Source organism: Anomaloglossus baeobatrachus, chromosome 3, assembly GCF_048569485.1.
Source record: "Anomaloglossus baeobatrachus isolate aAnoBae1 chromosome 3, aAnoBae1.hap1, whole genome shotgun sequence".
Classification (NCBI taxonomy): Eukaryota; Metazoa; Chordata; class Amphibia; order Anura; family Aromobatidae; genus Anomaloglossus; species Anomaloglossus baeobatrachus.
In genome coordinates this window covers 238,472,270-238,498,756 of record NC_134355.1, presented here as the reverse complement: position 1 = coordinate 238,498,756, position 26,487 = coordinate 238,472,270, and the positions used below count along the sequence as shown (strand labels likewise).

At 48.5% G+C, this 26,487-nt stretch overlaps 1 protein-coding gene across 1 annotated transcript in view; it reads right to left on the bottom strand.

The window, feature by feature from the left end:
* Positions 1-1,341: 1,341 nt before the first annotated feature.
* Positions 1,342-26,487, bottom strand: part of C3H6orf118 (chromosome 3 C6orf118 homolog) — a 582,436-nt gene continuing 557,290 nt past the window's right edge. Inside the window, exon 9 of the mRNA XM_075339774.1 lies at positions 1,342-4,557. Coding sequence (XP_075195889.1) covers positions 4,512-4,557 — 46 coding nt within the window. The 3' untranslated portion in view covers positions 1,342-4,511. The remainder of the gene's footprint in view (positions 4,558-26,487) is intronic.

Below are 26,487 nucleotides of genomic sequence, written 5' to 3'. Positions count from 1 at the left end.
AGCAGTGTGCGCTGCTCCCTGCTCTGTGCACATTTAGCTGCAGCACACATCGGGTTAATTAACCTGATGTGTGCTGTAACTAGGAGACTGGGGGCTGGTCACTGGTTGCTGGTGAGCTCACCAGCAACTCGTGTAGCCACGCTCCAGCGATCCCTGCCAGGTCAGGTTGCTGGTGGGATCGCTGGAGCGTCGCAGTGTGACAGCTCACCAGCAACCTCCTAGCAACTTACCAGCGATCCCTATCGTTGTTGGGATCGCTGGTAAGTTGCTTAGTGTGACTGGACCTTTAGGATAAATTCAAACTATGTTCTTGTGTCAAACTATGAGATTGTGTTTAAACTATGCCGCACTTATCTGCAATCCCCGCACTTTGCTGCAGCACCTCGCACGCTCAGAGTGTAGCTGTGTTTGTGTGTACACTGATTTGTGACCTCCTCCTTACCCGGGAATGGGATACTACACCACTTGCTGCGATATCGATAGTGAATTATCTTCGAGGTCACGGTGTTTGATACACACATCTGGCTTCATTAACGAGATACCTACGAGCGACCTTAAATGATCGCAAAAGAGGTCAAAATCGTTTGCCGTGGAGAGGGCGTCCTGAAACCAAAAATCGTTGTATGCTTATTAGCGATGTTGTTCGTCGTTCCTGCGGCAGCATACATCGCTGTGTGTGACACCGCAGGAGCGACGAACCTCTCCTTACCTGCGTTCCGCCGGCAATGCGGGAGAAAGGAGGTGGTCGGGATGTTACGGCCTGCTCATCTCCGCCCCTCCGCTTCTATTGGACGCCTGTCATGTGACGTCGCTGTGACGCCGCATGAATCGCCCCTAAGAAAGGAGGCGGTTCGCCGGCCAGAGCGACGTCGCAGGGCAGGTAAGTCCGTGGGACGGGGACTAACAAGGTTGTGCGCCACGGGCAGCGATTTGCCCATGTCGCATGACCGACGGGGGTGGGTACGATCGCCTGTGATCTCGCTAGCGAGATCGCAGCGTGTAAAGTACCCTTACCTCTGTGGCGACTGAAACTTCAGGAGCACCACACATACATTCCCATTATCTACCTGCTTTCTATTCCTGGATTGAATTGAATGGACATATGTCTTTTTTAATCACTGACTTACTTTTAAATTGTAGAATAAAACTATGTGTGTTGTAAAAAAATAAATTTACCAATAGAATGATGATAAAAGCTTTGCCCTAAGCACCAAAAGAAAAATCTTATTACCATTTGCATGTAGTTTGACTATTGTGAAGTGTCAGTCCACACAGACACAGACACCGAGTGACGACAACAAAATATCAGTGTTGTTGAAAATGAGCTTTTTATTCCAGAAATGTTCTGATATACATTACAGAAGTAAGAGGTACAAATCAGAAAAATTGCAAACAAAAGAATGCAGCAGCCCACTGTTATCGCTAAGATGTATGCAAACATTGAATATATGAAATTTTAACTGCATTACTGCTATAAGACTAGGGCCACACGGGGATTACTGCGATCCCCTCGCATGACACTCGGCTCACGCTGACAGTACAGCATAGCCGATTGTCATGCAAGTGTCCCTGCGACTGAGGTCCGTTCGTGCGAGCGACCATCAGCTGCGGGGGGCGGGCCGTCGCTGAGGAGGGATGGGCCAGTGCTGCAGAAAGGCGGGCTGGCACGGAGGAGGGGAGGGAGGGTTTCATCTCCCTCTCTCCTCCGTTGCCGGCTATTGCCATTCTCGCACTGCACTCGCGCGGTACACCGGTGTGCTGCGAGTGAAGTGCGATTTTTCTCTCGCCCCATTGACTTGAATGGGTGCGAGAGAAACAATGATTGCATTACAATCCGAGCATGCTGCGATTGTTTTCTCGGTCCGATTAGGGCTAAGAAAATAATCGGTCATGTGTGCTGACACACAGGCTAATATTGGTCTGAGTGGAATGCGATTTTTTATCGCACTCCACTCGCACAGTTTTTCTCGCCGTGTGTCTTAGGCCTAAAGCATATACTTGTAAAATTTTAGAAATAAAAATCATCATTATAGAGCCAACAGCAGCCACAGCAATTTAAAATTCAGAGCGGACATGTACAGAAAATATGAGTCATTATAGCGTAACACAGTTAAAACGATCTCTGTTTGAAAGCCTACAATCTTTGAGATGGTACATAGCGCATAATTTTGCCCCTTCATAAGAGGCAATCAAACATAGCAAGGTGACCTTTTTTTGTTGGGACCCTAAAGCTAATATTTATTAAACATGCCTCTCCCAGGCTAAAAGCCTACAAATTTAAAAGGCAAGTAGGATCCAGCATTAATTAATTAATTGTTTTTTGTAATAATTTTCTATACACAAACTAAACCACTACAATCTAATATATAAATCTGAGTGTATGTATGTATGTGCAGTATGTATGTATGTGCAGTATGTATGTGTGTGTGTGTATGTCCGCTAAAGGAATCCGCACCGTCGCATTTACAATCACGAACTTTTGCACAGACGCCTCATGTGACTCAGGGAACATCATAGACTATGTTTTGACAAGAAAGTTTAACCCTGCGCTTACTCTCCAAAACCCCGCAGTTAAGCCTGCTTTACATGTTACGATTCTACATACGATATCGTATGCGATCGTAACCGCCCCCATCGTATGTGCGGCACGTTCAATTTTGTTGAATGTGCCGCACAAACGATTAACCCCCGTCACACGTACTTACCCGTCCATACGACCTCGATGTGGGCGGCGAACGTCCACTTCCTGGAGTGGGAGGTACGTTCGGCGTCACATCGATGTCACGCGGCAGCCGGCCAATAGAAGCGGAGGGGCGGAGATGAGCGGGACGTAAACATCCCGCCCACCTCCTTCCTTCCACATTGCTGGCCGGGAGCCGCAGGACGCAGGTAAGATCGGTTCATCGTTCCCGGGGTGTCACACACTGCGATGTGTGCTACCCCGGGTACGATGAACAACCTAACGTTCAATTCATGAGGAATGAGCGACGTGCGTGCGATGAACGTTTTACCATTCATTCGCAATCGCACATAGCTGTTACACACTACAATGCATCTTACGATGCCGGATGTGCGTCACTTATGACGTGACCCCGCCGACACATCATAAGATATATTGTAGTGTGTAAAGCGGGCTTTACTCTCCAAAAAACCTGGCTCCATTAAAGTGAATGGAGCTGTGGGCTACAGGCTATTAATAGGAGCTGTGATTGGTTGCTATAGAAACAAAGGACATTTATAGTATAACAAGCTTATGTGTGAGGTAATATGATGTCGGTGGAGAGACAGACACAGACAGACACAGACTGAGAGACAGACACAGACAGACACAGACTGAGAGACAGACACAGACAGACACAGACTGAGAGACAGACACAGACAGACACAGACTGAGAGACATACAGACTGAGAGACAGACAGGCTGAGAGACAGACACAGACTGAGAGACAGACACAGACTAAAAGACAGACACACACAGACACAGACTGAGAGACAGACACAGACAGACACAGACTGAGATACAGACACAGACAGAGAGACAGACACAGACAGAGACACAGACAGACTGAGAGACAGACACAGACAGAGACAGAGACAGACTTAGAGACAGAGACAGACGTGGAAAGAGACAGATGTGGAAAGAGACAGACGTGGAAAGAGACAGACCATGGAAAGAGACAGACAAAGACAGATGGGGAAAGAGATAGATGGGTAAAGAGACAGACAAGGAAAGAGACAGACACAGAGATAGAGACAGACACAGAGATTGAGAGAGACAGACACAGATAGAGAGACAGACACAGAGACACAGAGATAGTGAGGAACAGAGAAACTGATATAGAGACAGACAGATAGACACAGACAGACACAGAGACAGACAGGGAAAGAGACTGGGAGAGAGACAGAGTGACAGATACTATCCCAGGTAACTCCTGGGTACTACAGCTAGTTTGTAAATAAACATAAGCATAAGGGTATGTTCACACAGCGACTTTAAGATGCTGACTTAAAGGCATTATGTGCAAACACCTGGCAGGTTTAGTGGGTGAAGCTGCTTCAGGAAAGAGAGCTGTCAGTCTTTTTCCTGAAGCAGCTACTCTGCCGATTTACCTTAATTTTGAAGCAGCTCTTCTGTCAGCGTCTTTTTTTGTGGTTTAATGGGAATTTATCACCAGGTTTTGCTATGTTATCTGAGACCAACAATAAGTAAGAGCTAAAATACATGTCGTGCCTATCTCGAACTCCCCCGAGTTTGATCTCTACAGTGTGTACAGCGATGTAGTTTTTAAATTGCTGTCCATTAGATTCCTTTTTTGGCGTGGTATAGCAGAGCTTTTTCATGCAGGGTTCAGGTGGAATCAACCTGAAAAAAACATCATGTGCACATATACTAACTTCAGTTTTATACAGACCTCTAATATACATACTCACACACACACACATCATTCGCAAATAATAGGGAAAACAATGGACGTTTATGAATAAGAACAATTATACAGCAGGCCGCTTCATCAATCTACTGCTTTCAAAAAGGACTTCATCAGGACTTTAATCTCTCTGTAAGAAAATAGAACAGTTTAAAAAAATTACATTCTCGTACAGTACAGTAAAAAACAAAAGTTTAAATTAACTACTATAAAAATTGGCCTCTGTATTGTGTTTATGATACACCATAAGAATTTTCCACAATCTTTTTGAACCAAACTTTGCCACCATTACATTGCTATTAGAGTTGAGCGCGGTTCGTGGTTCGAGGTTCTCCAGTTCGCGGCTCGAGTGATTTTGGGGGCTGTTCTAGATCGAACTAGAACTCGAGCTTTTTGCTAAAGCTCGATAGTTCTAGATACGTTCGAGAACGGTTCTAGAAGCAAAAAGACAAGCTAATTACTAGCTGGCTTTCCGCTGTAATAGTGTAAGTCACTCTGTGACTCACACTATTATGAAATTTCAGTGTATAGTGTGCGGGAACAGCGCATTCAGATCACTGCTGTATGGATAATGGCGATCGCCATTTTTTTTTTTTTCCTTGTCTTCCTTCCCTAAGCGTGCGCGTGTAGTGGGGCGGGCCAGCATGTCAACCAATCCCAGACACACACACAGCTAAGTGGACTTTTAGCCAGAGAAGCAATGGCATGTGTGATAGGATGTCCATGTCACATGTCCCTGCATTATAAAAACGGACATTTTCCTCCAGCACGCCATTATCTGCCTTCCGCGTCTTGGTGTCAGTCACCGCTGGCGTAGCTCCTGTCTTCGATACTGCTGTGTACGCTCTATACACAGCACTATACAGAATAGGGATTATTATTATTTATTTATAGGGATAGAAGGTTCTATTAGTCCTTTTAAGGGCTAATACCGGCAGGGTCAGAGCCATAGGTGACAGTCAGGTCCGTGAAAACAGATTTTAACAGCTACACAAGATGACAGCGTCTGTGTAGCTAAAGTCAGGGATTTCCTCGCTGCATTTCCCCATTAGGAGGGATAGAAAGGCAGGCTTCCTTTCCTCTACCCAGACCCACAACCCTGCCACTGTACCCTCCCGCCCTTTGCACACTCAAGCTCATTGTTACTAAGCCATTATACTAGCAAACACTGAGTAAACTTAGTGGCATCCTAAAAGTGGCTGTTGGACTTCCATTAGTGTCCCACTGGTGCAAATCTATGTGCAGCACCTCTGCATTGCACACTCAAACTCATTGCTACTAAGCCATTATACTAGCAAACACTGATTAAACTTAGTGGCATCCTAAAAGTGGCTGTTGGACTTCCATTAGTGTCCCACTGGTGCAAAGCTATTTGCAGTACCTCTGCATTACACCCTCCTGCTCTGTTTTTAATAAGCTATAATAATAGCAAAAAATGCTGCCATTCAGTGGCATCCTAAAAGTGGCTGTTGGACTTCTATTAGTGTCCCACTGGTGCAAAGCTATTTGCAGTACCACTGCATTACACCCTCCTGCTCTGTTTTTAATAAGCTATAATAATAGCAAAAAATGCTGCCATTCAGTGGCATACAAAAAGTGGCTGTTGTACTCCATTTGTGCCCCACAGGTGCCAAGCTATTTACAGTACCTCTGCATTACACCCTCCTGCTCTGTTTTTAATAAGCTATAATAATAGCAAAAAATGCTGCAACTTAGTGGCATACAAAAAGTGGCTGTTGGACTTCCATTAGTGTCCCACTGGTGCAAAGCTATTTGCGGTACCACTGCATTACACCCTCCTGCTCTGTTTTTAATAAGCTATAATAATAGCAAAAAATGCTGCCATTCAGTGGCATACAAAAAGTGGCTGTTGTACTCCATTTGTGCCCCACAGGTGCCAAGCTATTTACAGCACCTCTGCATTGCACCCTCCTGCTCTGTTTTTAATAAGCTATAATAATAGCAAAAAATGCTGCAATTTAGTGGCATACAAGAAGTGGCTGTTGGACTTCCATTAGTGCCCCACTGGTGAAAAGCTATTTTTAGCACCTCTGCATGACACCCTCATGCACATTTTGCTACGCTAATTTTATATCAAACTCAGGGAATTCCTTGCTGCATTTGATCATTCGGAGGGATAGAAAGTGAGGCTTCCTTTACTGTCCTGGTACCCACAGAACACGGCCACTGTACCCACCTGTCCACTTTTGCCACGCTATTTAATTTACCCAAAGAGCTGACTCTTTTTCTGTCTTCCTAAAATTGTCTGTAATACTAAGTTAGTGTTCCTTTGCTGCCAAGCAAGGTACAACACATGTGCATTCTACACTTCTTTCCATTTCTGAAATGCAATTATTAACTGCAGGTAGTCCAGCCAATCTGTGACGAAGGTGCAGGTGTGGATATAATGTAGCCTGCATCCAATGTTGGTTTTCTCGGTCTGACAGCTCAACAATACCTTCTGTTTCCACTTCCAAAACAAGTGATGCCCTGACAATCACACTCCCTGTTGCATACCTCCCAACTTTTAAAGAAGGAAAAGAGGGACAAAGTTTGCGGCGCGCATAGCGCGCCGCGGCAAATTTTTAGGCCACGCCCCCTAACCACACCCATTTCACAGTCACGCCCATATCCACTCCCCATCCACACCCATTCAGCACAAACACGCAGGCAGCCGGCGGGCCTCCAGCACGGACACGCAGGCAGCCGGCGGGCCTCCAGCACGGACACGCAGGCAGCCGGCGGGCCTCCAGCACGGACACGCAGGCAGCCGGCGGGCCTCCAGCACGGACACGCAGGCAGCCGGCGGGCCTCCAGCACGGACACGCAGGCAGCCGGCGGGCCTCCAGCACGGACACGCAGGCAGCCGGCGGGCCTCCAGCACGGACACGCAGGCAGCCGGCGGGCCTCCAGCACGGACACGCAGGCAGCCGGCGGGCCTCCAGCACGGACACGCAGGCAGCCACAGTGAGGCGGCCGGTCGCCTTCACAGACAGGCGGCCGGCCGCCTTCACAGACAGGCGGCGGGCCGCCCGCACAGAGAGGCGGCCAGCCGCCCGCAGAGAGGCGGCCGGCCGCCCGCACAATGAGGCGGCGGGCCGCCCGCACAGACAGGCGGCAGGGGGGCGCCCGCACAGACAGGCGGCAGGGGGGCGCCCGCACAGACAGGCGGCAGGGGGGCGCCCGCACAGACAGGCGGCAGGGGGGCGCCCGCACAGACAGGCGGCAGGGGGGCGCCCGCACAGACAGGCGGCAGGGGGGCGCCCGCACAGACAGGCGGCGGGGGGGCGCCCGCACAGACAGGCGGCAGGGGGGCGCCCGCACAGACAGGCGGCAGGGGGGCGCCCGCACAGACAGGCGGCAGGGGGGCGCCCGCACAGACAGGCGGCAGGGGGGCGCCCGCACAGACAGGCGGCGGGGGGGGCGCCCGCACAGACAGGCGGCGGGGGGGCGCCCGCACAGACAGGCGGCGGGGAGGCGCCCGCACAGACAGGCGGCAGGGGGGCGCCCGCACAGACAGGCGGCAGGGGGGCGCCCGCACAGACAGGCGGCAGGGGGGCGCCCGCACAGACAGGCGGCAGGGGGGCGCCCGCACAGACAGGCGGCAGGGGGTGAGGGGGGAGGGAGGGAAATCAGCGCTGGGGAGATTAGTTTACTGTACCAGCAGCAGCACAGGCAGCGCTCCTCTCTATGCCACGTCTACTAGGATGGTAGGAGGGAAAAGCAGGGAGGCGGAGAGAGAGTGGGTGGGCGGAGCCCGGGAGCCGGCCGTCCCGCCCGTGGCAACGGGACAAACAACGTAAAGCGTGAAAGTCCCGCTGTATCCGGGACGGTTGGGAGGTATGCAGCATGTTAGAATGTGTACATAAGATCCCGCTGGTGGTGGCCGCAGCTTATAGGCCCCAAATCTGGTGACAGGTTCCCTTTAAAGTGAACCTGTTAGGTGCAATATGCACTCAGAGCCAGGAGCAGTTCTGGGTGTATATTGCTAATCCCTGCCTAACCGTCCCTGTATACACTAGCATAGATAAAGAGATCAAGAACAAATATTTTTAAAGATCTTATATCTTATGCTAATGAGCGCGGGGACTAGTCACAAGGGCGTTACTTCACTTGGCTAGTCGGCTCGCATAGCATGTTAGCATGTTATTACGCCCCTGTGTGAGTACTAACACGCTATATGAGCCGACTAGCCAAGTGAAGTAACGCCCTTGGGACTAGTCCCCGCGCTAATTAGCATAAGATATAAGCTCTTTAAAAATACTTTTTCTATAGATGCCTTTATCTATGCTGGTGTATACAGGGACAGTTAGGGAGGGATTAGCAATATACACCCAGAACTGCTCCTGGCTCTGAGTGCAGATTGCACCTGATAGGTTCCCTTTAAAGGGAACCTGTCACCAGAAATTTAGCAAAAAAAATAAAAGATTCCCCTCTGCAGCTCCTGGGATGAATTCTGGAAAGGTTCCTGTTGCTATTGTGCCCCCTTTGAGACCTAAAATAATACTTTATGAAGTCTTACCTTTTTGTATGCAAATCTGTTTTTATGGTCACGGGGGCGGGCTGCCTGGCGTCCGTTATTCCCCCTCCTGCCGTTGTACGCCGTCCCCCATTGCTCATTTCCATACATGAGGACGCCTTCCTCATGTAACTGTCCTCCTGAAGTTTTGTGCATGCCCAGTGCCACTCTCGCGGGAGTAAGCACTGTGCAAAGTGTGAACGCTTTTGAGGTGATTGCGCAGGCGCGAGATTATGGGCGGCGCTGTGATTGTCATCAGCAGCGTCATCCAAGTACCTTCCCATAATCTCGTGCCCGCGCTTCTCACTCTGCCTCCACCGTTATGCGCAAGCACTGGCCATATGAACCACGTTACCTATTACCATGGGCGCGAGATTATGGGCGGCGCTGTGATTGTCATCAGCAGCGTCATCCAAGTACCTGCCCATAATCTCGTGCCCGCGCTTCTCACTCTGCCTCCACCGTTATGTGCAAGCACTGGCCATATGAACCACGTTACCTATTATCATGGGCGCGAGATTATGGGCGGCGCTGTGATTGTCATCAGCAAAGTCATCCAAGTACCCGCCCATAATCTCGTGCAAGCAGTAATAGGTAACATGGTTCATATGGCCAGCACTTGCGCATAACGGTGGAGTCAGAGGGAAAAGTGCGGGCACGAGATTATGGGCGGGTACTTGGTTAACGCTGCTGATGACAATCACAGCGCCGCCCATAATCTCGTGCCTGCGCAATCACCTGAAAAAGCGTTCACATGCGCAAAACTTCGGGAGGACAGTTACATGAGGAAGGCGTCCTTGTGTATGTAAATGAGCAATGGGGGACTGCGTAAAGCGGCAGGAGGGGGAATAACGGACGCCAGACAGCCCGCCCCCGTGACCATAAAAACACATTTGCATACAAAAAGGTAAGACTTCATAAAGTATTTTTGTAGGTCTCAAAGGGGGCACAATAACAACAGGAACCTTTCTAGAAGCAGCCCAGGAGCTGCAGAGGGGAATCTTTTATTTTTATTGTGAAATTTCTGCTGACATGTTCCCTTTAACTGGTAGGGGAGCCAGGATAAAGCAGAGCTGAAGCTGTTGGGAAGCTAGGACCCAGCAGCTCTGCTCCACAGGCAGGAGACCACTGATCGGTAAGCTAATAGAAGCCTGCAGATGTCACTCTGCATAGGTTATTACTGGCCAGTGCTATCTGCAGGAGAGAGAAGTGCTGATTGCACGGTCTCCTCAGCTTCCTGACTCCCCGCGTGTCTGCAGCAGTGAGAAGCCGCACACGGGGAATCAGAGAGAACAGCTGCAGACAAACGCAGGCTCCGGGACTGGGGGGGTCGGCTCTGGTGCAGGGGGGGGGCTCTGCTGCAGGGGGGGGTCGCTCTGCTGCAGGGGGGTCGCTCTGCTGCAGGGGGTGATTCATACCTCAGCAGCAGTCACAGGAGTAGGTGCGCGCTCGGCTCTGTAATGAATAGTAGAAGGGAGAAACAGCGAGGCGGGGCTACAGTGGGTGGGTGGAGCCCGGGATAAACAGCCTCACGGGCGGGACCCGGGATCAAAGGCTCAGAAGAGGGACTGTCCCGCTGTATCCGGGACGGTTGGGAGGTATGTTGCGTGTAAAGGGATGGAAGTTCAGTGTGAAAAACCATGTGAGACTGCTGTCCCCACAGTCACAGAGGATGATGAGCACGCAGATGCACTTGATGGGGCAGGCGGTGGTTGCACAGGCACGCTAGGCCGCATTGTAGCACAGTGAAATTCACATTGTGACTTATGCTTCATTTTAAGTCATGTACAGGGTGGGCTCCCCAGTATGCAGCAAAACCAGGCAACAGGAAAAGGACTCTAGTCAGTTGGGTTGATAAATGATTGTTTAACTTTACCAAAACAAACAATAAGAACCATGCATACAATTTAAATAATTGAACAATCTATTCTGTTGCCTACTACCTGCTAATCCCTCTGCGTAGCAGTAATTGTGTGTTTGTGCGTGTGTGTGTGTGTGTGCGAACACGACTTATGCTGGGTTTACACACTGAGACTTTCTAGCGATCCAACCTGCGATCTCAACCTAGCCGGGATCGCTACAAAGTCTCTGGTGAGCTGTCAAACAGGCAGACCTGGCCAACGACCTAACAGCGATCCGGACCTGCAGAGCGACTAGCTGGTCGTTGGGGACAGCAGGTGAACTTCACCCGACTTCATTTAATACCGCGCGGCTCTGTGTGCCGTGTAAATAAATAAATAATTAAAAAATCCGGCGTGCGGTCCCCCCCTATTTTAATACCAGCCAGGTAAAGCCATACAGCTGCAGGCTGGTATTCTCAGGATGGGGAGCCCCACGTTATGGGGAGCCCCCCAGCCTAACAATATCAGCCAGCAGATGCCCAGAATTGCCGCATTCATTAGATGCGACAGATCTGGGACTGTACCCGGCTCTTCCCGATTTGCCCTGGTGCGTTGGCAAATCGGGGTAATAAGGAGTTATTGGCAGCCCATAGCTGCCAATAAGTCCAAGATTAATCATGTCAGGCGTCACCCCGAGATACCTTCCATGATTAATCTGTAAATTACAGTTAAAAACACACACCCGAAAAATCCTTTATTAGAAATAAAAAACACAAACACATTCCCTCATTACCAATTTATTACCCACAACAAAGCCCTCCTTGTCCGGCGTAATCCACGGTCCTCCAACGTCGCATCCAGCTCTGCTGCATGCAGGTGACAGGAGCAGCAGAAGACACAGCCGCTCCTGTCACCTGCACGCAGCTAATGAAGAGAGCCGTGTGATCGGCTGAGCTGTCACTGAGGTTACCTGGATCCAGCGGTGGATGCAGCGGTGGCCGCGGGTAACCTCAGTGACAGCTCAGCTGATCGCGCTACTCACCTCATTTGCTGCGTGGAGCTGACCGGAGCGGCGGTGAGTAGCGCGATCAGCTGAGCTGTCACTGAGGTTACCCGCGGCCACCGCTGGATCCACCGCTGGATCCAGGTAACCTCAGTGACAGCTCAGCCGATCACACGGCTCTCTTCATTAGCTGCGTGCAGGTGACAGGAGCGGCTGTGTCTTCTGCTGCTCCTGTCACCTGCATGCAGCAGAGCTGGATGCGACGTTGGAGGACCGTGGATTACGCCGGACAAGGAGGTCTTTGTTGTGGGTAATAAGTTGGTAATGAGGGAATGTGTTAGTGTTTTTTATTTCTAATAAAGGATTTTTCGGGTGTGTGTTTTTTAACTGTAATTTACAGATTAATCATGGAAGGAATCTCGGGGAGACGCCTGACATGATTAATCTAGGACTTATTGGCAGCTATGGGCTGCCAATAACTCCTTATTACCCCGATTTGCCAACGCACCAGGGCAAATCGGGAAGAGCCGGGTACAGTCCCAGAACTGTCGCATCTAATGTATGCGGCAATTCTGGGCGGCTGCTGGCTGATATTGTTAGGCTGGGGGGCTACCCATAACGTGGAGCTCCCCATCCTGAGAATACCAGCCTTTAGCCGTATGGCTTTATCTGGCTGGTATTAAAATTGGGGGGGACCTCACGCCGGATTTTTTAATTATTTATTTATTTATTTTCCTGCACAGTATAGACACGCCCACCGGCTGCTGTTATTGGGTGCAGTGACACAGCTGTCACTCAGCGTGTGGGCGTGTCTCACTGCAACCAATCATATTTGCCGGTGGGCGGGGAAAAGCAGGGAATACGAGATTGTTTAATGAGCGGCCGGCTTTTTCAAAAAAGGAAAAGCCGCTGGAGCAGAGTGAACGCCGTGCAGCGCCGGTAATCGGGGATCGGTGAGTATGAGAGAGGGGGGGACACTTCAGTCACTCGGGGGATTAGTGGTCACCGGTGAATCCTTCACCGGTGACCGCTAATCAGGACGCTACACAGACAGAGCCGCGGAGTCGCTGTAAAGTCCCCTTTACACACTGAAACTTGCTAGCGATGCATGCTGCACAGCGGGAAACAAAGGACCTAGGAATGGTCCTGAACGATTTGTAGCGATCACAACTTCACAGCAGGGGCCAGGTCGCTGATAGGTTTCACACACTGCAATGTCGCTGGGGAGGTCGCTGTAACGTCACAAAACCGGTGACGTTACAGCGATGTCGTTTGCGATGTTGCAGTGTGTAAACCCAGCTTTACCAGTAGCGCATCACAAGAGCTTCCCAGTTATCTACCTAAACATAGAAAAAACACATTACCCCCCCTGAATACCCTTGTTAGCTGAAGCCTCACAGATAAGGCAGATGATAACAGTGTGAATGCAAACCACACAGCTCTGCAACACAGTCATGGAAATCTTGAAAATCAACAGTCAATGCAAACATGTGTTGCTGTCCCTCTATGATTTAAACTGTATGTGACAATTTGACAGTGCAGAGGCAGCAAGTCTTATTGTCTATAAATAGTCGGCCTACCCAGAACAGATATGTGTTTTGCTAATAAAACAAAGTGTTGCGTGCCCGCATTATTGTCTGGGCACAGCCTACCGTACCCGGGTACTGTGATGTCCAGTTGCCAGAAATACAGATTTTACGCTCCTCTCACGGTAAGCAGTATAGACAGCACTGTAAGAATGTTGGTCTGTGGTACAGGATGCTGCTCACTGGCGTTACGGTACTCCTCACCAAACTCCAAAATGACTCCGCTCACAATTGAACAAAGTGTTTCCGCGGTGGCTCCTTGCTGTAACACACACCTTTAGCTTTTCCTTCTGTTCATAGACAGCATCTCCAAGTCCACACCCGAAGAGCAATTTTTCCTCCACGTTTAAGTGTGGAGAGGCAGCTAGTGCGCATGCGTGTGACGATTTACCCCAGCCGCAGCCTAACTACAGTGTTTCGCCTAGTGAGTATGCTCAGCCTGACTGTGCCATTCCTGAGGCTAAGTCTTCATTTCAGGATACAGCGCATGCTCCCACACTTAGTGCGAAAAGCCTCTTTGCCTAGGTACTTGCACTCCGTGCGGGGTCTAAGTCCTGTTTTGTGCCTAGGCACCATGCTAAAGCTGATAGTCTTTTTTCAGAGACTGTATTTCATGCTACTGAGCATGCTCAGGCACTTACTGCATCAGAGACTAGGTCCGGTAATGAACTCTTTGGCCCTGCCCCTGGGGCCCATATAGACCACAGGGCATCAGGTGTCCTGACGATGTAGCCAGGCCACTCCCAAATGGCTTGCAGAGTCCCGCCCCTATGACTTGTCACCTCATTATTGATGGTCAGACGATGACTGGTGAGGTGTTTGTGTCGTGGCAGCCATGAGGTCATTATTGAAGTTGTGGTTCCAAATAGGACGCTAGTTATGCCACTCATGACGTGTCACTCTGCTTTTGTCTCCAGGAGGTGCATTGTGGTCCACCCTGGTTTGGGGCGGACCCAGGTTACAAAACGAGCTGGAGCCAACAAGGAGGTGCGCAGTCTTCTATTATGCTCCGAAAGAGCACACCTCCATAAGTTGAACCCATTGCGGCTTTAGGTCAGAGGTAGGCAGGGATAGGGCATCAATGCAGGCCGCCACCACAGTTGGTAACGCAGAACGGTTAAGACCAGCTCCTGTCCTACCAGTCCTGCTTGTGCAGCCCAGTGGCATTAACAGGCCTGCTGCTGCTGATGCGCCTGCTGTCCATAGGTGTGGCCCCAATGCACACGGTCAGCGTACTGAACGGCCCCTGTGATGTTAACCGGGAGTTCCTGGGCTGGGTGGGCGTGTGGACCCTGTGACGCTAACAGGGCTCCCAGTCTCCAGATCCCAGTGGCATCTAACTCGGTTCAGGCAACTATTAGTTTCATAGCCACACAGATCTGTATCCTCCATTTAACCTTCCAGTTGCCAACCTCTCCTTTTCCATCTGGGAGCATGGTGGACATTGACTGCTGATCGGGATATATACCTTTCTCTTTCTTTTCTTATTCATTTTCGTTATATAGCGGTAACATAATATATACCACCTTATCCAAATCTGCCAGTCCCACCGTAACAGATGGTGTTTCTTCATCAAATGTTACTTTTGCTTAACCACCAAACCCACGGACAAAAACTTTTTTCCCCTTTCCAACACACCTGTTCCCCTTTCCACCAGCATCTGTCCTTTTTCAACTCATTTTGTATATGACCAAAAGTGCAACTCTGCAGGGACACCGTACTCAATGCCATCTCAGCACAGCAGCCAGCCCTCGGTCCCTTAGATGTGGACAAGTAAAAGACCATTTCCTCCTATCCATGACAAAGCATTGAGATTCACTCTGTGCAGCACTGGTGTTTAGTGGAAAAGCAGATCTAAGATTGCGTACCACCTTCTGCAGATACTCCCGTATACGTGCTTCCCTTTGTATGTCAGGAATTATTTCGCCAAATTTTGTCTTGTACCGGGGATCTAACAGTTTGGCAACCCAGTAGTTAGCATTACTTCGAATTCGTACAATCCGAGGGTCATGTTGTAGGTAGTGCAGCAAGAAGGCGCTCATGTGTCTTGTGCATCCAGGAGGACCAAGTCCTTGGTGTGTTGGTGGCAGAGAGGTGAGAATCGTGCCTCCTTCCTCTGCCCTCTCCCCCAACTTCGCAAAACCGAAATGTGAGCAAGCTCTCACTCATCTGCTGAGTCTTCCATGCTCATCGCCAGTTCGTCCTCCATTTCTTCATGGGCTCCTGCACCTTCCTCAACACTTTTTGCTGATACTATGCGCCCTTGTTAATCCCTCTCCCCCACCATGACTGCCGCATAGGTGCCGCTGACCATCTGGACCTCGTAGATCTTGTTATCTCTTCCGCATTTGACTCCTCCTGTACTTCCTCCCCTTCCTCTTGTCCCAACACCTGACTCCAAATAATGCTTACAGTGTGCTCCATCATGTAGATGACCAGAATTGTCACGCTGAGAATGGCATTGCCAGTGCTAAACATCTTCGTCGACATTTGTAAACTGTGTAGAAGGGTGCATAGGTCCTTGATCTGACACCACTACAGCAGCGTGATCTGCACCACCTCTGGATCAAGTTAGGCCAGGATATATGTCATAACGTATTGCAGCAGGGTTCGGCGGTGCTGCCACAAACGCTGCAACATGTGCAGATTCAAATTCCTGCGTGTTGGCACATCGCATTTCAGGCATTTAACCACCAGACCTATAGACTTCTGGAGCAAGGAAAGTTGTTGAGCTGCTGTGTGCGAACGATGGAAGTGAGCACATAGCGAGCGTACCCGCTGCACAAGGCCATGTAGGTTGGGATGGTGTTTTAAAAATTGCTGGAGAATTAGATTCAACACGTGAGCCACACAAGGCACGTGTGTCACATTTTCACGGCGAAGGGCCGCACCCATGTTTGCATCATTGTCACACCCGGCCTTCCCTGGCTGCTGGTTGAGTGGAGACAACCATTGATGAAACTTGGTCTCCAGAGCTAACCGTCCACAACTTCTCAGCGGTGTGACTCACATTTCCCATACATTTCAAAGTAAACATTTGACCGCATGATGGCATTGAGCTCTGCTGCCAGCATAGTAAGGAGGTGTGTGGTTTTCCTTGTGCGCAGTTACAAGGAAGGGTGCCCTGACCACACAGGGTTTGGGCTGAGGTGAAGGACCCACACGAGGTTGAGGAGGCAGAAGCAGTGTATTAACTTCTACATACAGAGGAAGGATTGATACAACTCGTGGGGACAGCAAGACTTGTACAGCAGACCCTTCTCCATCTCTCCCCATAGTAACCCATTGCCCAGTCAGCAACATGTAACGCCCCTGTCCATGCTTACTGGGCCAAGTATCTGTGGTGAAATGCACCCTGTCACACAGTTTCTCAAAGAAGCGGTGATGTTTGGTGCGACATGCTGGTGTAGCGCGTGGACACCTTTGTTGGAGAAGGAGTGGCGCCTGGGCATCGGCTCTTGGGGCACTGCGATGGGCATAAGGTCTCGAAAATCCTCGGTTAAAAAGGTTGGAAATGCAGCATTTTGGTAGCTAACAGTTTGCAGATGCAGAAAGTCAACCTCTAAGCCATGTCATGCCCTTCTAAAAGCATGTAAAACACAGCAAGGGGACTCCAACCACAGTCTCCCTTGTTTCCAAAAATTGGTCCACACACACCCCACTTGACTGGCATCAATTGATCCCCATTTTCAAGCTTACAAAGATGCTTTGCATGAAGCACTATCAAAAATACGCGTGCCTTTGGCCTCCCCTGGCTGACCCAGGGGAAGAAAAGTCCTCTGAGAGCCATGACTTGTTCATCTTGGTTCTTTTTTCAAGAGCGAGGGGACTCCAACCACAGTCTCCCTCGTTTCCACTAATTGAACCACACACACCCCACTTGACTGGCATCAGTTGACCCCCATTTTGAAAAAGAAAAAGATGCTTTGCATGAAGCACTCTCAAAAATACGCGTGCCTTTCGCCTCCCCTGGCTGACCCAGGGGAAGAAAAGTCCTCTGAGAGCCATGACTTGTTCATCTTGGTTCTTTTAGAAACACAGCGAGGGGACTCCAACCACAGTCTCCCTCGTTGCCACTAATTGGGCCACACACACCCCACTTGACTGGCATCAGTTGACCCCCCTTTTGAAAAAGAAAAAGATGCTTTGCATGAAGCACTCTCAAAAATACGCGTGCCTTTCGCCTCCCCTGGCTGACCCAGGGGAAGAAAAGTCCTCTGAGAGCCATGACTTGTTCATCTTGGTTCTTTTTTCAAAAGCGAGGGGACTCCAACCACAGTCTCCCTCGTTTCCACTAATTGAGCCACACACCCCACTTGACTGGCATCAGTTGACCCCCCTTTTGAAAAAGAAAAAGATGCTTTGCATGAAGCACTCTCAAAAATACGCGTGCCTTTCGCCTAACCTGGCTGACCCAGGGGAAGAAAAGTCCTCTGAGAGCCATGTCCACATTTTCAGTGGACAGACACGTGTGCTTATCTGCCAGCAGACCCCCAGCAGCAGTGAAGACAGGTTCCGAGAGAACGCTGGCTGCAGGACATGACAAGATCCCCAAGGCGTACGTGGCAAGCTCAGGCAATTTATCCAGATTGGAAGCCTAAAATGAGCAGGGCTCAAGTTGCACAGTAATGGCATCGATATTTCCTTGCATATACTCATATATCTGTGTCTCCTCCTCTTATTACTCGTCCAGCTCTTTTGTTTTCGCATGAGTATATGTCCTTGTCACTTTCCCATGTGTTTGTGTTGTGTTGTGAGTTGTTTGTCACCTTTTGGACACCTTTGAGGGTGTTTTCTAGGTGTTTTTATGTGTTTGTGATTGCCTGCCATTGTTTCCTATGTGGTTCGAGTTCGGTTCATCGAACGTTCGCCGAACCGAACTCGAACGAGACGCCCGTTCGGCGAACCGAACTCGAGCCGAACCGCGACCGGTTCGCTCATCTCTAGTTGCTATATACTTTGTATAACTGTTGGCTGTACAAATTGCTAGATTCTAACAGCTATTTCTCTAAGCTCCGCTCTACACATGTACACTCAATTCATATGCTTTTAAATGGGGAGGTGGGGTACGCCACTGCTAGAAACCTCTGGTGATGGCTTTACAAAAGAGAAGACAAAAAAATAGTATTGAGCAATTAATATCACAAGTATACAAAATTTGAACTTATGAAAATTGTGTTAAATCCAATGACTATATTTAATGTTTTTATGCCCTGATTAGTGATGGGCGGACTCGCACAGATAGCCGGGACCGGCGGACCTAACCGGATTTTTAAAAAAAAATCTGGTTCCTGTCTGGAATTAATCCCAGATATCTGTCCAGACGCCGGTCCCCATATAAGTCTATGGGGACCAGAATCAGGCAATTATAAATGGTGGTAGAAAGGATAGGGGGATAGGATCAGGCATGCTACACTGACCGAGTCTCTGGCATGGCTGTCACTGCTCTCGCCCTTTCATTTCTGTGGCCACTCATTAGGCTCATCCATATGCACTGTTTTACCCACTGGTATCTGTGATTGCTTGCAGTCATACGCGTCCCTACCTTCAGTGGCAGGGTGTCAGCTGACTGCTTCCAATTACAGAAGCTACATGCATTTATCGTAGTATAAAAATAAAGAAATTAAAAAATTGGAGTAGCGTCCCCCCATATTATGATACCCAGCACAGATAAAGCATACGGCTATAGGTTGCAGCACCCAACCGTGTACTTATCTTGGCTGCATATCAAAGTAAGAAGAACCGCATGCGGCTTTTTTTTTTTCTTTAATTATTTAAATAAATCAGTTAAAAGACTGACATGCGGTCTCCCCCCAATTTTGAAACCCAGTGATGATCAAGCCCACAGCTGGGGACTGGTATTTTCAGGCTGAGGAGGGAGACCCATGGTTATTGGGGGTCCCCCAGCCTAAAAAATAGCAGCCTGCAGCCACCCAGGATTGTCTCATCCAGTAGATGTGACAATCCAGAAACTTTACTTGGCTCTTCCCGATTGCCCTGGTGCGGTGGCAATCGGAGTAATAAAAGGTTAATCACAGCTCACAGCAGCCACTAAGCCCTAGACTAGTAATGGGGAGTGTCTATTACTAATCTGTAAGTGAAAATAGGTAAACACAAACACCGAAATGATCCTTTATTTGAAAAGACAAAAACACACCCTCTTTCACCACTTTATTAACCACCAAAACACCCCTGCAGGTCTGATGTAATCCACACAAGTTCCCATGAAGATTCCAGCTATGTTACATTACAGTGTGCGATCATGGAACATGACCGAATGCTGTGAGGTTCAGGCAGAGACTGAGCCCTGATGAGCAGTGACACTCAGGTTAGTTGTGTCCACAATGGGAGGTTCCCACTGTCTTCCACCTATGATCGCAGGTAACCTGACTCCAGGTGACTTCAATGAACTTTCACTGAGTTTGCAGACCTGCATTTCCTGGCAGAAAACTGTGTGTTTTTTTGCCGAGGGAATGCAGATTTGGAGCTGAAATTTTTACATCATATTCCTGCACCCAAGCTACACCTTCTGGCAAAAAAGGCATCACTACCGCATATAGTATGATGCAGTAGTGATGTGGGGTTTTTTGCTATGAGGTGTAGCTTGGGTGCAGGAATATGGTGTAAAAATTTGAGCTCCAAATCTGCATTCCCTCGACAAAAAAAATGCACAACAATGCTGTTTGAGTGGAGTTTTCTGCCAGGAGTTGCAAATTTGGTGCTGAGATCTGGTGCAGACATATCAGCACCAAATTTGCACTTACTGTAAGAAAACAACTGAAAGGGCATAAAAATCGCTTTTGTGCAATTTTGTGAAACCGCGCTTATCTGGACTTTTACACTCCTGGTCACACATCACTAGCCCTGATTAAAAAAAAAAAAAAAAACAGTTCTATTTTTAATCATTTTCTTAGAGAACATCGGCATTACTGGAATCGACGTTGGTCAATCTGTGGCTCGGAAGCAAACAGGGCAGAAAACAAAATTGAAAGGATGCCACTCACCAGTAAATTACAGATCTTTATTATTTTCATGTCACATTAACAGACAGGCGGGATAGTAGGTGCGGGAAACACATGGACAGCCGACTGTGGTTTCACACACATACTGAGCTTCAACAGGTCCTGCTCTGCATGACATAGCATGGCTTCCTTTTGAAACAGGTTGTGCCCATATGTCAAACAACCACCTGACTAATAGGTAAGTCAATACCAATTTGTGTCGCCACACGGAGATGTGCGCATAAATATATAATACTCTCCAGAATGGAGTCCGGCTACTATGTCAAAACAAAAGGAAAAGAAATGTAGCCATAAAGACAATACATTAATAAAATATGAACTTTTTATTGAGAAACATATTAAAAATGATAAAGCAAGGGAGAGCAATGAAAAAAGTACTGAAGCACCACAAGGCTCAGCAAGTGGATTGCAAACAGATAGACAGTAGTTTATGTAAAGATGTAATTGTATATCACATCTCAATTATAAGTCCCCAAAAATGGGTATAATAATAATTAAATAGAGATGCAGGACATAAACAAAAGAATGATAGATACCTGTTTGCATGTAGCTAAAAGGCACAAACACAGGAAAAAACAAGGGAAAATACCACAAGAGATCCCATCATAGGGGTAAATTACCTGTCGCCATTAAACCACTGCTGAGCCACACCAACACGTGTTTCGGCCGTAGCCTTCGTCAGGGAGTTGTGGTAGCAAGTAGCAGGATGGGGAGGGTATTTATGGTAATATAAACCAATGAAAATACATCCAGGATTAATTATGTGGCGCACACACCAGGGAGGACGGGCGGCCAGCTGACACCCAAGATCGCGTCATCCGGGGTGCGGGGCCGGTGACGCGAGCGGCCGAAAACACATGAGAAACATATGATCTTGGCCGGTCACGTGACCGGACCCGAACCAGGAAATAGACAGCGAGCTAAAATATCAGATGCCCGCATCCGCCCCTGTGTGCGCACATTCCACAGCAGATGTTTATATAGTATGAAGAGGTAAAATTAATAACAGTTAAGAAAAACGTCACATGACCGGGCCCGAACCCGGAAGTGGGTGCAATACAACGTTATGTATATCAAGCAATATGTATGTATTAAAAGGACAAGTGTAAGGAGTGTAAAAAGTGCATGAGGAATAAAAATGCATATAATGTATTAGTGTAAAAGTATTTATAAAATCTAAAATGTAAAAGTGAATGTGTGTAAATGTATGTATGTGTAAACATATATGTATGTGAATATAAGAATGTGAAACTGAATAATAAATAATAATTGATAATATATTAAAGTATGAATATAATGTGCACATATAGTGCAGAACATGCAAAAAATGCACATATAATGCATTAAATAGAAAATTGTGAAAAAAGGTAAAATGTGACAATATGTGAATCACAAATAACAATAATGAAGAATATACTATATCAATAAACAATTTTAGTGAAAAAACACCAGAATACACATATCGATAAAAGACATACATACATATAAAATAGTAGAAAAATGTATACGAAAAAATCGTATTAATAAAGTGCAAATTCTTCCAAAAAACACATCTGAGGCCGAAAAAACACATCCGTTAAAACCATGTCCGTGTAAAACGGGCCGTTTTTCGGGTCCGTTTTCCGTTTTTTAGGTCCATTTTTATAGTATGTGTGGCCTGCGTATATATCCCATATGCTAGCTGTATGTGCGTGTGAAAAGTCCGTGTGTGCGTGTGAAACTTAACTGACATGTGTTTGTGTTGTCCGTGTGGAATGTCCGTGTGTGATGCAAAATGTCGTTTACTACATGTCGGCAGACAGCAGACAGAGTAGCGCGATGAGAATGAACTCGGGTGAACTTTACCTGACTTCATTGTCATGCCGCGGCTCTGTCTGTGTGCCGTGTACTGATTAGCGGTCACCGGTGAAGGATTCACCGGTGACCGCTAATCCCCCGAGTGACTGAAGTGTCGCCCCCCTCTCTCATACTCACCGATCACCGGCGCTGATCGCGTTACTCACCGCCGCTCCGGTCAGCTCCATGCAGCAACTGAGGTGAGTAGCGCGATCAGCTGAGCTGTGACTGAGGTTACCCGCGGCCACCGCTGCATCCACCGCTGGATCCAGGTAACCTCAGTGACAGCTCAGCTGATCACGCGGCTCTCTTCATTTGCTGCGTGGAGGTGACAGGAGCGCCGGTTTCTTCTGCTGCTCCGGTCACCTTCATGCAGCAGAGCTGGAAGCGACGCTGGACCATCCTGGATTCCGCCGGACATGGAGGGCTTTTTCGAGCTTATTAAAGTGGTGAACCAGGGAATGTGTTTGTGTTTTTTATTTCTAAGAAAGGATTTTTCAGTTGTGTTTATTTACTGTAATTTACAGATCAATCATGGAAGGTATCTCGGGGAGACGCCTGACATGATTAATCTAGGATTTAGTGGCAGCTATGGGCTGCCAATAACTCCTTATTACCCTGATTTGCCAACGCACCAGGGCAAATCGGGAAGAGCCGGGTACTGTCCCAGAACAGTCGCATCTAATGTATGCGGCCATTCTGGGCAGCTGCTGACTGATATTGTTAGGCTGGGGGCTCCCCATAACGTGGGGCTCTCCATCCTGAGAATACCAGCCTTCAGCCGTATGGCTTTATCTGTCTGGTATTAAATTTGGGGGGAACCGCACCCCGTTTTTTTTTAATTAATTATTTATTTCTATACTCCATAGTGACTAGAGATGAGCGAACCGGTCGCGGTTCAGCTCAAGTTCGGTTCGCCGAACGGACGTCTCGTTCGAGTTCGGTTCGGCGAACGTTCGACGAACCGAACTCGAACCGCATACGAAACAATGGTAGGCAATCACAAACACATAAAAACACCTAGAAAACACCCTCGAAGTTGTCCAAAAGGTGACAAACAACTCACAACACAACACAAACACATGGGAAAGTGACAAGGACATATACTCATGCGAAAACAAAAGAGCAGGACAAGGAAAAAGAGAAGGAGACACAGATATAGGCATGGCACGCCCTTCTAAAATCATGTAAAACACCGCAAGGTGACTCCAAGCGGAGTCTCCCTTTTTTCCAAAAATTGGGCCACACACACACCCACCCCTTCAGTGGAAGCACTTGTGCCCCAGTTGTACACTTCACAGCTAGATTTGCATCAAGCACATTAAAAAATACGCCATACTTAACCGTCCTCAGGATGACACCGGGGTAGGTAGCAAAGTCTTTCCTGATCCCAGCGCTGTGCATCTTGGATCATTTTTAAAAACAATGTAAGCAAGGGTTACTCCAAGCGGAGTCTCCCTTTTTTCCAAAAATTGGGCCACACACACACCCACCCCTTCAGTGGCAGCACTTGTGCCCCAGTTGTACACTTCACAGCTAGATTTGCATCAAGCACATTCAAAAATATGCCATACTTAACCATCCCCAGGATGACACCGGGGTAGGTAGCAAAGTCTTTCCTGATCACAGCTCTGTGCATCTTGGATCATTTTTAAAAACACAGCAAGGGTTACTCCAAGAAGAGTCTCCCTTTTTCCAAAAATTGGGCCACACAGACACCCCATCAGTGGCAGCACTTGTGCCCTAGTTGTACACTTCACAGCTAGATTTGCATCAAGCACATTCAAAATACACAAGCATTTACTCTCCCCAGGATGACACAGGGGTAGTAAATTCCTTGTGGATCCATGACTTGTTCATTTTGATGAACGTTAGTCTCTCCACATAGTCACTGGACAGACACGTGCGCTTATCTGTCAGCACACACCCAGCAGCACTGAAGACACGTTCAGAGACAACGCTGGCAGCTGGACACGACAAAATCTCCAAGGCGTAAGTGGAGAGATCTGGCCATTTTTCAAGATTTGAAGCCCAAAATGAGCAAGGCTCCATTTTCAAAGTAATGGCATCGAAGTTCATTTGGAGATACTCCTGTATCATCCTCTCAAGCCGTTGACTATGTGTCAGACTTGTTGTCTCTGGTGGCCTTGCAAAGGAGGGTCTAAAAAAATTATGAAAAGATTCAATAAAATTGCTGTTACCAGCACCAGATACGGTGCTACTGGTACGGGTAGACTGTTGAAGATGACGAGACCGTCCCATGTTTGTCAAGTTACAACTGGGAGATTCACTCCCTGCACCTGCACGGTTGTTTGGTGGAAAAGCCGAGCTAAGATCGAGTAACAGCTTCTGCTGATACTCCTGCAATACGTGCGTCCCTTTCTATGGCTGGAATTATGTCACAAAATTTGGACTTGTACCGGGGATCTAATAGTGTGGCAAGCCAGTAGTCATCATCACTTCTAATTTTGACAATATGAGGGTCATGTTGGAGGTAGTGCACCAAGAAGGCACTCATGTGTCTTGTGCAGACATGCGGACCAAGTCCACGCTGTGTTTGTGGCATAGAGGTGCTAACCGTTCTTTCTTCCTCTGACATCTCCCCCCAACCTCTTTCAACTGAAATTTGGCCAAGGTCTCCCTCATCCGCTGAGTCTTCCATGTCCATGGACAGTTCGTCCTCCATTTCTTCATGTTCTCCTGCACCTTGCTCAACATTTCGCCTGCTACCATGCGCCCTTGTTGATCCCTGTCCCCCATGGTCCCATGCCTGCCGCGTTGGTGATGATGAACGTCTGGACCTTTGTGATGTTGTTGTCTCTTGCGCATATGAATCCTCCTGTAGTTCCTCCCCTTCCTGTTGTCCCACCCCCTGACTCCGAATAGTGTTTAGCGTGTGCTCCAGCATGTAAATGACTGGAATTGTCATGCTGATAATGGCATTGTCAGCGCTAAACATATTAATATATAATATAATATAAAAACACCAGGGCTCGGCGGTGCTGCCACAGTCGCTGTAACATGTGGAGAGTCGAATTCCAGCGTGTCACCACATCGCATTTCAGGTGATGAACCGGCAGGCCGAAAGACTTCTGGAGCAATGCAAGTCGCTCAGCAGCGGTGGTTGAACGGCGGAAGTGAGCAGACAGTTTTCGTGCCCTGTTCAGAAGGCCATCTAGGCGGGGATAGTGTGTTAAAAATTGCTGGACAACAAGGTTCTACACGTGAGCCATACAAGGCACGTGTGTCACCTTGCCCAGGCGAAGGGCCGCACCCAGGTTTGCAGCATTGTCGCACACGGCCTTACCAGGCTGTAGGTTGAGTGGAGACAACCATTTATTAAACTCAGTCTTCAGAGCTGCTCACAAGTCATCCGCTGTGTGACTCCTATTTCCAAGACATGTCAAGCTAAAGACCGCCTGATGCCGTTGCGCTCTGCTGCCAGCATAGTAATGAGGGGTGCGTGATTCCTTCTGCGCAGTGAGAACGCTGGTGGCCTGACCAGGCAGGCTTGGGGCGGAGGTGGAGGACCCAGATGAGGTGGAGGAGGCAGAAGCAGTGGCGGAACTTGGACAGACTGAGGATTGACACACAAGTCGTGGGGACGGCAAGACTTGTGCAGCAGACCCTTCACCATCTATCACCATAGTTACCCAGTGCCAAGTCAGCGACATGTAATGTCCCTGTCCATGCTTACTGGTCCAAGTATCGGTGGTGGTGAAATGCACCCGTTCACACACAGAGTTTCTCAAGGAAGCGGTGATGTTGTGTGCGACATGCTGGTGTAGCGCGGGCACACCTTTCTTAGAGAAGTAGTAGTGACTGGGCATCTGATACTGGGGCACAGCGACAGACATAAGGTCTCTAAAATCCTGTGTGTCCACCAGGCGGAAAGGCAGCATTTCGGTAGCCAAGAGCTTACAGAGGGATAAAGTCAACCTCTTAGCTTTGTCATGGGTTGCAGGAAATGGCCTTTTATTTGTCCACATCTGAGGGACAGAGATCTGGCTGCTGTGTGTAGACGGTGTTGAGTAGGGTGTCCCTGGGAAAATGCAGGTTTGTGAGGAAAGTGCAGGCGGAGACATGATGTTGCCTTCATCCAACGTTAGTGCTATCGATGTCTGAGAGAGCTGTACACACGCACTTGTTTCCCCTTCCAAACCAACTGACGACCTACCAAGCAAACTGCCTGTTGCGGTTACAGTGGTGGAAGTTGTGCATGGAAAACCAGGTGTGACAGCTGTCCCCACAGT